General features: G+C 41.2%; 1 protein-coding gene across 5 annotated transcripts in view; it reads right to left on the bottom strand.

Moving 5' to 3' along the window:
- The window catches only part of LOC105488384 (trafficking protein particle complex subunit 9), a 724351-nt gene that overhangs the window by 671096 nt on the left and 40786 nt on the right, over nt 1-12469 (bottom strand). For 4 of the 5 annotated variants that reach the window (XM_071067767.1, XM_071067769.1, XM_071067770.1 and 1 more), the window contains one exon: nt 11068-11094. The exons of the other annotated variant lie outside the window; for it this stretch is intronic. In XM_071067767.1, coding sequence (XP_070923868.1) covers nt 11068-11094 — 27 coding nt within the window. The remainder of the gene's footprint in view (nt 1-11067; nt 11095-12469) is intronic. 5 annotated transcript variants of the gene reach the window in all.

Below are 12469 nucleotides of genomic sequence, written 5' to 3'. Positions count from 1 at the left end.
AGAGTCTCTCTCTGTCACCCAAGCTGGAGTGCAGTGGCGCTGGAGTGCAGTGGCATGAAATAAACTAATGGGAGAATTGAAAACCAATAAAGAAAGGTCAACAAAACCAAAAGCTCATTCTTAAAACAACCACAAAATTATGAACTAGCTAAGAAGAGAGGAGAATCAAGTTACTAAAAATCAGGGCTGAAAGAATAGACATTACTGCCAACCTTACAGAAATAAACTGTAAGACAATATTATGAACAATTATACACCAATGAATTATACAATTTAGATGAGATAGGCAAATTCCCAGAAAGACACAAACTACTAAACCCAACTCAAGATCTAGAAAATCTAAATAGACCCATAACAAATAAAGTGATCGAATCAATAATCAAAAAAATCTACCAGAAAAAAAGCCAAGTACATAATAATAGACAAACAGAGAGCCAAATCATGAGTGAACTCCCATTCACAATTGCTACAAAGAGAATAAAATATCTAGGAATACAACTTACAAGGGATGTGAAGGACCTCTTCAAGAACTATAAACCACTGTTAAAAGAAATAAGAGAGGACACAAACAAATGGAAAAACATCCCATGCTCATGGATAGGAAGAATCAATATCATGCAAATGGCCACACTGCCCAAAGTAATTTATAGATTTGATGCTATCCCCATCAAGCTACCACTGACTTTCTTCACAAAATTAGAAAAAAAACTACTTTAAATTTCATATGGAACCAAAAAAGAGCCCATAATCCTAAACAAAAAGGACAAAATTGGAGGCATCACGCTACCTGAATTCAAACTATACTACAAGGCTGTAGTAACCAAAACAGCATGGTACTGGTACCAAAACAGACATATAGACCAATGGAACAGAACAGAGCCTGCAGAAATAATGCCACACATCTATAACCATCTGATTTTTGACAAACCTGACAAAAACAAGCAATGGGGAAAAGATTCCCTATTTAATAAATGATGTTGGGAAAACTGGCTAGCCATATGCAGAAAACTGAAACTGGACCCCTTCCTTACACCTTATACAAAAATTAACTTAAGATAGATTAAAGACTTAAACGTAGGACTTAAAATCATAAAAATCCTAGAAGAAAACCTAGACAATACCATTCAGGACATAGGCACGGGCAAAGACTTCATGACTAAAACACCAAAAGCAGTGGCAACAAAAGTCAAAATTGACAAATGGGATCTAATTAAACTAGAGAGCTTCTACACAGGAAAAGAAACTATCATCAGAGTCAACAGGCAACCTACAGAATGGGAGAAAATTTTTGCAATCTATCTATCTAACAAAGGGCTAATATCCAGAATCTACAAAGAACTTAAACAAATTTACAAGAAAAAAAAAATCCCATCAAAAAGTGGGCGAAGGATATGAACAGACACTTCTCAACAAAAGACACTTATGTGGCCAACGAACATATGAAAAAAGTTCATCATCACTGGTCATCAGAGAAATGCAAATCAAAACCACAATGAGATACCATCTCACGCCAGTTAGAATGGCGATCAGTAAAAACAACAGATGCTGGAGAGCATGTGGAGAAATAGGAACGCCTTTACACTATTGGTGGGAGTGTAAATTAGTTCAACCATTGTGGAAGACAGTGTGGTGATTGCTCAAGGATCTACAACCAGAAATATCATTTGACCCAGCAATCCCATTACTGGGTATATACCCAAAGGATTATAAATCATTCTACTATAAAGACACATGCACACGTATGTTTACTGCAGCACTGTTCACAATAGCAAAGACTTGGAACCAACCCAAATGCCCATCAATGATAGACTGGATTAAGAAAATGGGGCACATAAACACCATGGAATTCTATGCAGCCATAAAAAAGGATGAGTTCATGTCCTTTTCAGGGATATAGATGAAGCTGGAAACCATCATTCTCAGCAAACTAACACAGGAACAGAAAACCAAACACCACATGTTCTCACTCATAAGTGGGAGCTGAACGATGAAAATACATGAAGACAGGGAGGGGAACATCACACACCGGGGCCTGTTGGGGAATGGGGGGGCTAGGGGAGGGATAGCTTTAGGAGAAATACTTAAGGTAGATGACAGATTGATGGATGCAGCAAACCACTATGGCACGTGTATACCTATATGACAAACCTGCACATTCTGCACATATATCCCAAAACTTAAAGTATAATAAAAATAAAATAAAATAAAGCCAGGTACAGCTGTCTTCAAAGGTGAATTCTACCAAATATTTAAGGACAAATTAATACCAATTCTTCATAAACTCTTCCAGAAAACATAAGAGGAAGGAACATTAACCAATTCATTATATGAGGCTAATGTTGCCCTAATACCAAAACCAGAAAAAGACATCAAAAGAAAACTACAGACCCACATTTCTTATGAATATAGACACCAGGTCAGGTGCAGTGGCTCACACCTGTAATCCCAGCACTTTGGGAGGCCAAGGAGGGTGGACTGACTGAGGTCAGGAGTTCAAGACCAGCCTAGCCAACATAGTAAAACCCCGTCTCTACTAAAAATACAAAAGTTAGCTGGGCATGGTGGCACATAACTGTAGTCCCAGCTACTCGAGAGGCTGAGGCAGTAGAATCACTTGAACCTGGGAGGCGGAGGTCGCAGTGAGCCGAGATCAGGCAACTGCACTCCAGCCTGGGCAACAGAACGAGGCTTCATCTCAAAAAAAAAAAAAAAGGCCGGGCGCGGTGGCTCAAGCCTGTAATCCCAGCACTTTGGGAGGCCGAGGCGGGCGGATCACAAGGTCAGGAGATCGAGACCACAGTGAAACCCCGTCTCTACTAAAAATACAAAAAATTAGCCGGGCGCGGTGGCGGGCGCCTGTAGTCCCAGCTACTCAGGAGGCTGAGGCAGGAGAATGGCGGGAACCCGGGAGGCGGAGCTTGCAGTGAGCCGAGATCGCGCCACTGCACTCCAGCCTGGGCAACAGCGTGAGACTCCGTCTCAAAAAAAAAAAAAAAAAAAAAAAAAAAGGCCGGGCGCAGTGGCTCAAGCCTGTAATCCCAGCACTTTGGGAGGCCGAGACGGGCGGATCACGAGGTCAGGAAATCGAGACCATCCTGGCTAACACGGTGAAACCCCGTCTCTACTAAAAAATACAAAACACTAGCCGGGCGAGGTGGCGGCACCTGTGGTCCCAGCTACTCGGTAGGCTGAGGCAGGAGAATGGCGTAAACCCGGGAGGCGGAGCTTGCAGTGAGCCGAGATCGCGCCACCGCACTCCAGCCTGGGCGACAGAGCGAGACTCCATCTCAAAAAAAAAAAAAAAGAATATAGATGAAAATATCCTCAATAAAATACTAGCACACTGAATCCAGCATGATATAAAAAAGCTTATACAACAAGATCCAGTGGGATTCAGCTCAGAAATCTAAGGTTAGTTTAATGTCTGAAAATGAGTAGAATAAAGGACAAAACCACATGATCATCTCAATAGACACAAAGAAAGCATTTGATAAATTCTACACCCTTTCGTGATGACACTCAACAAACTAGGCTGGCCGGGCACGGTGGCTCACGCCTGTAATCCCAGCACTTTGGGAGGCTGAGGTGTGCGGATCACGAGGTCAGGAGATCAGGACCATCCTGGCTAACACGGTGAAACCCCGTCTCTACTAAAAATACAATAAATTAGCCAGGCGTGGTGGTGGGCGCCTGTAGTCCCAGCTACTCGGGAGGCTGAGGCAGGAGAATGGCGTGAACCCGAACCCGGGAGGCGGAGCTTGCAGTGAGCCGAGACTGCGCGCCACTGCACTCCAGCCTGGGCGACAGAGCAAGACTCCGCCTCAAAAAAAAAAAAAAAAAAAAAGAAAAACTCTCTCTCTTTTCAGATGACATGATCCTGCCTCTAGAAAACCCTAAAAAAGCCACCAAAAAACTTAGAGCTAAGAAACGAGTTCCACAAATTTGAAGGATATAAAACCAATACACACAAAAAAATGTGTTTCCATATACTTGCAATGAACCACATGGAAATGAAATTAAGAAAAGAATTCCGTTTACAATAGCATGAAAAAGAAAATACTTAGGAGTAAATTTAACCCAAAAAAAGTATAAAATGATATTCTGAAAACTCAAAACATTGCTAAAAAAATTAAAGAAGGTAAATGTTGAAAAGACATCCCATGTCCATGGATTAGAAGATTTAATCTTCTTAAAATGTCAATATTCTCCAAACTGATCAACAGTATGGAGACTCTATCAAATCTCTATCAAAATCCCAGCTGGATTCTTTGTAGAAAATGATCATCTGATCCTAAAATTCATATTGAAATTCAGGGGATCCAGAATAACCAAAACTATCTTGAGAAGAAAGTAACAAATTTAGAAGACCTATACTTCCCAATTTCAAAATTTACTACAACTTACCCGGGGTGGGGGAGGTATGAGTAATGTTTTAATTTATTTATTTTCTTTACCTTTATTTTCTAAATTCTTTATAATGAAGATGACTTTTACAACAAGGAAAAAATATGGTTTTGTTTTTACTTTTTTTTTTTCTTTCCAACTTTTGTTTTATGTTCAAGGGGTACATGTGCAGGTTTGTTACATGTATAAGTTATTTTTTAAACATGCACACATACTCCTTGGAAAAAAAAAATGTATAAAGAGGTAAACAGGCCGGGCGTGGTGGCTCACACCTGTAATCCCAGCACTTTGGGAGGCCAAGGCGGGCATATCACGAGGTCAGGAGATCGAGACCATACTGGCTAACACGGTGAAACCCCATCTCTACTAAAAATACAAAAAAGTAGCCGGGCGTGGTGGCGGGCGCCTGTAGTCCCAGCTACTCAGGAGGCTGAGGCAGGAGAATGGCGTGAACCTGGGAGGTGGAGCTTGCAGTGAGCCGAGATCGCGCCACTGTACTCCAGCCTGGGCGACACAGTGAGACTCTGTCTCAAAAAAATAAAATAAAAATAAAAGAGGTAAACAAATATCTAGTGAAAAATAACTTATAAATAAGAGTATATTTAAGTTTTTCATAAATTGAAAACTTAAAAGCAAAAACCCATCAAGTTCCTAGGGAAATGTGTATAACATATAAAAACAAATTCATTTTCAAAAGTTCTAATTGACTAATGAAAACCCAACAAACGGCCAGGCGTGGTGGCTCATGCCTGTAATTTCAGCACTTTGGGAGGCCGAGGCAGGTGGATCACAAGGTCAGGAGTTCAAGACCAGCCTGGCCAATATGGTGAAATCCTGTCTCTACTAAAAATACAAAAACTAGCCAGGCATGGTGGCAGATGCCTGTAGTCCCAGCTACTCGGGAGGCTGAGGCAGGAGAATCACTTGAACCTGGGAGGTGGAGGTTGTAGTGAGCCGAGATCGGGCCACTGCACTCCAGCCTGAGCGAGACTCTGTCTCAAAAAAAAAAAGAAAAGAAAAGAAAAGAAAACCCAACAAACAAAGAGAAAATCACATCTGATAGTCAACTTTAAACACATGGAGCAGAATAGGCCTAGAAATTACAGCCCCAGCCAGGTACTGTGGCTCACGCCTAAATTCCTAGTGCTTTGGGAGGCTGAAGCAAGAGGCTTGCTTAAGGCCAGCAATTCAAGGTACCACAGCTCCTGTAATTCAGATATTAACTCAATATAATGGAAGGAAATCTTTCCCTAGGAGACAGTGGAATTCTGTGCATAAGACAGGATAAACTCAGCCCAAAGTGCACTAGCCACAGTGATGATTTTTTAAATAGAATTCTAAAGTTAGAATATTGTTGAAAAGCTGCCAAATTCTCTGAAAGACAGAAACACATGCATGAACACACATATATATAAAGTCTACCCCATGCTGCATATAAATGCTAGTTTATTTTTGTTTACTCATGGGCACTAATTACTTTAATGGAGGCAGAATATTTTAATTATGACAGGTAATCAATATTACATGACTTGTCAAATCTAGTTAACGAATTTACTCTGTTGTATAACCATAATACATCTAAGGCATCTAAACGCAGTGAAAACGCCTTTGTGTATTTTTGTTTTCTGGAAGTCTTTTAAAAATTCCAGGCTTTTTCAATACCTCCGAGAGATACTTCTATATGACTTTTTCCCTTGTGAAACAAACAACAGATACTGTTGTCAATATTCTGTCTTGTACACAGTGACTGAAGACCGCCATACTCTAGCTAATCCGCTGGACAATGAGGCACTATGCTGGACACTATGAGTGAACAACAGGAAAAAAAGGAAGACAACAACCCTATTCTGGAAAGGCTTACAATCTGCGTCAACACTGGGGATTTCTTCCTTTGATTCCATTGAAATGGAATCAATCAAATACTGTTTTTGAACTTTCCGTGGTCGTGGCGCTACTTTTATTAGTGTGATGAGCAGAAAAGCCTTAAATGGCTTTGTTAGGTCAACTAGCAGCGACCATCACTGGAGAGTAAGTAATGCAGAAATTAACTGATAGTAATGATTCTGCCTGCGTTAGACCAAAATAAACCTACGCTGAACTCTGCAAGGTGAATGAAGAGATGAGGTCCCTCATGACAAAAAAAAAAAAAAAAAGGCAAGAAATCAAATAAGCAAAGAGTTTTCAATAAATGATTCCCTATAAAAAGCAATAGAGCATGGTGGTTAAGAGGATAAATCCTGGGTGCAAACTCATGGGTTTGAATACCCACTTCACCACTTACTAACTATGACCCTCAGCGAGTCAGACAACCTTCCTGCATCTCAGTTTCCCCATCTGTAGACTAGGCATAACAACAGTACCTGTCTCCTAGAATCGTGAAGATTAAATTGCTTTAGGTGTAAAGTTTATATATAGCATCTTAAGTCACAGATATGACATCAAAAGCACAGGAACAAAGACAACATTAACTGGATTTCATCCAAATTTAACACTTGTATGCTTCAAAGGACACCATATCAAGAAAATGAAAAGATAACACACAGAATGAAAGAAAAATCTTGCTAATCATACATCAGATAAAGGACTCATATACAGAATATATAAAAAACTGTTACTGGCCAGGTGCAGTGGCTCACGCCTGTAATCCCAACACTTTGGGAGGCCGAGGTGGGTGGATCACCTGAGGTTAGGAGTTTGAGACCAGCCTGGTCAAAATGGCGAAACCTCATCTCTACTGAAAATACAAAAATTAGCCAGGCATGGTGGCAAGTGTCTGTAATCCAAGATGCTCAGGAGGCTGAGGCAGGAGAATCGCTTGAACCCAGGTGGTAGAGGTTGCAGTGAGCCGAGATCACGCCCCTGCACTCCAGCCTGGGTGACAAAGCAAGATTCCGTCTCACAAAAAAAAAAAAAAAAGCAAAGAAACTGTTACAACTCAACAATAAAAAGACAAAAAGACAACCCAATTTAAAAATGGGTAACTATCTAAATACATATTTTTTCAAAGAAAATATAGAGATGACAATAATCACATGAAAAGATGCACATCATTAGCTATAAGGGACACGCAAACCCAAATTACAATGAGACACCAGGTCACATCCACCAGGATGGCCACAATCAAAAAGGTAACAAGTATTGACAAGGAAGCAGAGAAATTAGAACTTGCAGTCACTACTAGTAGGAATGTAAAGTGGTACAGCCACTTTGGAAAACAATCTGGCAGTTTCTGAGAAAGTTAAATGTTGAGTTGCCATATGACCCAGCAACTCCCCATCCAAGGCATACACATAATAGAATTTAAAACATATGGGCCAGGCACGGGGGCTCACACCTGTAATCCCAGCACTTTGGGAGGCTGAGGTGGGATCATCTGAGGTCAGGAGTTCAAGACCAGCCTGGCCAACATGGTGAAATGCCATCTCTAGTAAAAATACAAAAAAAAATTAGCCAGCCTTGGTGGCAAGCGCTTGTAATCCCAGCTACTTGGGAGGCTGAGGCAGGAGAATTGCTTGAACCCAGGAGGCGGAGGTTGCAGTGAGCCAAGACTGTACCACCGCACTCCAGCCTGGGCAACAAGAACAAAACTCCATCTCAATCAATCAATCAACCAATCAATAAATCAAACAAACATATGTCCACACAAATGTTTATAACATCATTATTCATAATAGCCAAAAGGTACAAACGATACAAATGTCCATCAACTGATGGAATGGAAAAACAAAATGCGGCATATATATACACACACACACACACACACACACACACACACATATACACATAATGAAATATTATTCTGCAAGAAGAAAAATAAATGCATACTGACACAATGCATACCGACACATGCTGTACGGATGAACCTTGAAACATACAGTAAGTGAAAGAGGCCAGTCACAAAAACGACATACCATTATATGTATGATGCCATTTATATGAGAAGTCCAGAACAGGCAAATAATAGAGAAAGAAAGTAGCTTACTAGTTGCTTGGGGGTAAGGGAAGGACGTAGGCAAAGGAGAGTGACTGCTAACGGGTACACGGCTTCCTGTTGGGGTTATGAGAATGTCCTAAAACTGATTGTGGTGAGGGTTGCACAACTCTGTAAATATACTAAAAATGACTGGATTTTACCCTTTAAATAGGTAAACTGCATTGAAACTAGTTTGTTTGTTTTAAAAAAAAAAAAAAAAAGCACCTTAGAACATTGTCTGTCACATAATAACTGCAAACTGCTAATTTTTATTACAGGAAGAAGAAACTCTCCTCAACATGAAAATGGAAAAAGCACCTATGAGTTAACTAAAATTATCCAAAAGATCATTTTATGTAAAGTGGCTGCTGAATGTACATGAAATGTTTAGAAATTAAATTTAAAAAAAAAAAAAAAAAGGCCAGGCACAGTGGCTCACGTTTGTAATCACTTTGGGAGGTAAAGGCAGGAGGATTGCTTGAGGCCAGGACCAGCCTGGTCAACACAGAGAGACCCCATCTCTATGAAAAAATTAAAACATTAGCTGGGCATGGTGGTGCACACCTGTAGTCCCAGCTACTCCAGAGGCTGAGGTGGGAGAACTGGCCTGAGTCCAGGAGTTTGAGGGCACAGTGAGCTAGGTTCGCGCTGTGAATAACCACTGCACTCCAGCCTCGGCGGCAGAGTGAGAACCTGTCTCCCAAAAAAAAAAAAAAAAAAGAAATGAAAGGAAAGGAAAAAAAAAAAACAAAGAAAAAAGAGTTTTAAGAATCATGCCACTTTAAAAATGCAGATAAAGAACACAAAGGCCTAGCTGCTAGAAATGCAGGGAGGGGAAGCTTAGTTCTTAGGATAAGAGATGGAGGACCCCCCGAAAACCGTGAAACTCTTCTGGTTTTGGAAACGGTGGTGGGGAAAGCTGGTAGGAAAAGAATTTGGAAACAGCTTGCTTCAAACATTATGTCCATTTAAAACTCAAAAATGAAATGAAAGTGATGTAATTTTGTGATAGCTTCATGTGAATGGGTTTTCCAGGAGCTGAACACTTTTACAACCCCTGAGAGAGTGTTAGCTATTCAGATGGAGAGGCTGTGGAGAAGCAAATTGCATTGCTCCTAGGAGCTGGGAAGATTCCCTACCAGCACTGTCACTGCTAACACATTTGCAAGGGTTTAGAAACGACCAACACTTGAAACACAGATATGATTTCAGTAGCGAGTCAGTCCTGATACAAAGGTCTCCGCAAGCAGAGGCCAGAAGGCATTAGCAGGAACTGGGGTGGCCTGGAAAGCAGGAATCAGAACGTGGGGCCAGGACAGCCTTTCATTCTCTTTACTCGCTCTCCCATTGGTAAAGAGAAGTCAGGTCCACACGTTTCTCATTTGGGACCATGACAGAGGATGTCCTGACACACCAAACACTGGTTTCTGGGTCCTTCCTGGCGGTTTTCACCTCTACAGCAGGACCCTGATGCACCCTCGAATAACAAAGCCCTACAGAATCTCCTCACTTTTCCTCCCAGCACTCTAAACTCAATTTCACCTCTACACAACCTTATCTTGAAAAGCTTCAGAAATGTTTTTAAAATGCCTTATCTCAACAAACGCCTGATTTTCCTTACAGCTCTGAGCTACTTCTATACGGTGGACACATCTAATTCTCCTACAACTAATGCAACTGACACACTGCAGTGCGGTATTTTATAGCAGGCATAACCAGCCAAACTGGGGCTCAGCAACTCGTACTGGTCAAATACCAGTACATTCAACATCCATTTCATTTGTCATCAGTGTTGGCGGGGCTTTCAGCACCTCCGTGGCATAAAGTCTACCCTCCTGACTGTCCCCCAGATGTCTTCTCATCAGCAACTCAGTTCTCCTGAAACCCAAACTGAGCATTTATTGTCCTTTCTCTACACATTCCACAAACCCCATCAGGAAACTTAGCCACTGGCCTAGAGAAAGGAGTAAATGCAAATATTAAAACCAACGCCTGCAAACCTGAGGCAACTTCATTTCGGAGCCAAGATGCACGAGGAGATGAAAGCAAACGTGTTAGTCACAAAGCCTGCGTTAAGCACAGCCATCTGATTTCAATTCTAGGCTGTTTTCATTTTGTACTATTTACCCTGTCATTGTTTCTCATTAAGTCAGAAAATAATAGAGCCCATCATGAAATAATTAAGCAGTGTAATAAAAGAGGTTTTTGCTGTATTAATTACAGAAGATATTACAAAGGGAAAGAAAAATCTGCCTCTGTAAAAAAATACAAGATTTTTTTTCTTGTTAAGAACACAGAGACGAAATGCAGTAGAGAATGAACTCACGTGGAAGGGAGCACAAGCCACAAATCAGAGCAAAGTCATGATTACAAATGAATTCAAAATTAACAGGACAAACATGCTCAATGCATTCAAAGAATTAAAGGCACAATTCTCCAATCATTCACTTAGCCATGCTAGAGGAAGAAGCCTCCTTGAAGCCTCCTCTTCAACAGATAACATAAAGCAACGGGGTGCCCATCAAGCAAGGACCCATCAATCATCAGGTTTTAACAGTTCTGATTTAAAGTTACTTAAATCAGAATATTCCAAAGATCACCATCCAGAAATTTTAACCATTCATTCACATCACCATGAAACAAGCACTTAAAAAAATAACCAAAAGAAACTAAACACATAGATCATGTACCTGGATCAATGAGAACTTCCTGTGCCCCTGGAAGAAAGAACAGATTATGGTATTTTATTTGGAAAACAAAACTACTTTTAAAAATAACTACTAAAACACATTTCATAATTCACATAGCCTGGAGAAAAATCTCACTTGTATCCGATCAGAAAAGCAATTCTGAGGAACCGTATGTTACAAGTTTGGTGCCTTTTTGCTTCAGACAGGAAAAGATAAAAGAAAAGCTACTATTACTCATACCCTAAACAAATTGTTGAGTGCCTCTTCACCTCTCTGCCTTCCCACTTTCTATGTTCATGCTCCCAGCTCTTCTTTTTTTTTTTTCTGAGACACAGTCTTGCTCTGTCACCCAGGCTGGAATGCAGTGGCGTGATCTCGGCTCACTTCATCCTCTGCCTCCCGGGTTCCAGCAATTCTCCTGCCTCAGCCTCCTGAGTAGCTGGGATTACAGGAGTGCACCACCACGCCCAGCTACTTTGTTGTTGTTGTTGTTGTTGTTGTTGTTGTTGTTGTATTTTTAGTAGAGACAGGGTTTCACCATGTTAGCCAGGCTGGTCTCAAACTGCTGGGACTACAGCCATGAGCCACTGTACTCGACCTCCCAGCTCTTCTTAAACAAATAAGAGAATTCCTTATTTCCACAAATAAGCAAAGTGACAAAGGATAACTATTTGCGCAAATGTATGTCAGCAACCTAGAATGGGGGAGAAAAGGTGCCAGAGGCTCTATGGAACTTTTCACAACCCCCCTAAAATACCTCTCTCTCTCTCTTTCTCTCTCTCTCTCTCTCACACACACATGCACACACACAACTGAATACTTGATCAAGTTAAAGATTTCCAACTTTTAGAAGCTAGCTTTGTAGTTAGTTTAAAATACAAAACCGCCGGCGCGGTGGCTCACGCCTGTAATCCCAGCACTTTGGGAGGCCGAGACGGGCGGATCACAAGCTCAGGAGATCGAGACCACGGTGAAACCCCGTCTCTACTAAAAAATACAAAAAATTAGCCCGGCGCGGTGGCGGCGCCTGTAGTCCCAGCTACTCAGGAGGCTGAGGCAGGAGAATGGCGTGAACCCGGGAGGCGGAGCTTGCAGTGAGCTGAGATCGCACCATTGCACCCCAGCCTGGGCGACGGCGCGAGACTCCGTCTCAAAAAAAAAAAAAAAAAAACACCAAAACAAAACCATTAACTTCACTATTATGAAGAAACTTTTGAAAGCCTTGCTGGTCTGCTAAACTACCCAAATATCTGTGTGATCCAATTAGACTTCTCTATAGAATGCAATTTCCCATCACGGCAAAACACACCTCAAGAGGTACTGGTTCCAAGAGTCATGTTTATCATTAGCTATTCTCATTTTTAAACATGTTAAGAAGATTCAAAAAGGTATGTCCCAATAA

Source organism: Macaca nemestrina, chromosome 8 (genome assembly GCF_043159975.1).
Source record: "Macaca nemestrina isolate mMacNem1 chromosome 8, mMacNem.hap1, whole genome shotgun sequence".
Classification (NCBI taxonomy): Eukaryota; Metazoa; Chordata; class Mammalia; order Primates; family Cercopithecidae; genus Macaca; species Macaca nemestrina.
This window is presented reverse-complemented; position numbering and strand designations above follow the sequence as displayed.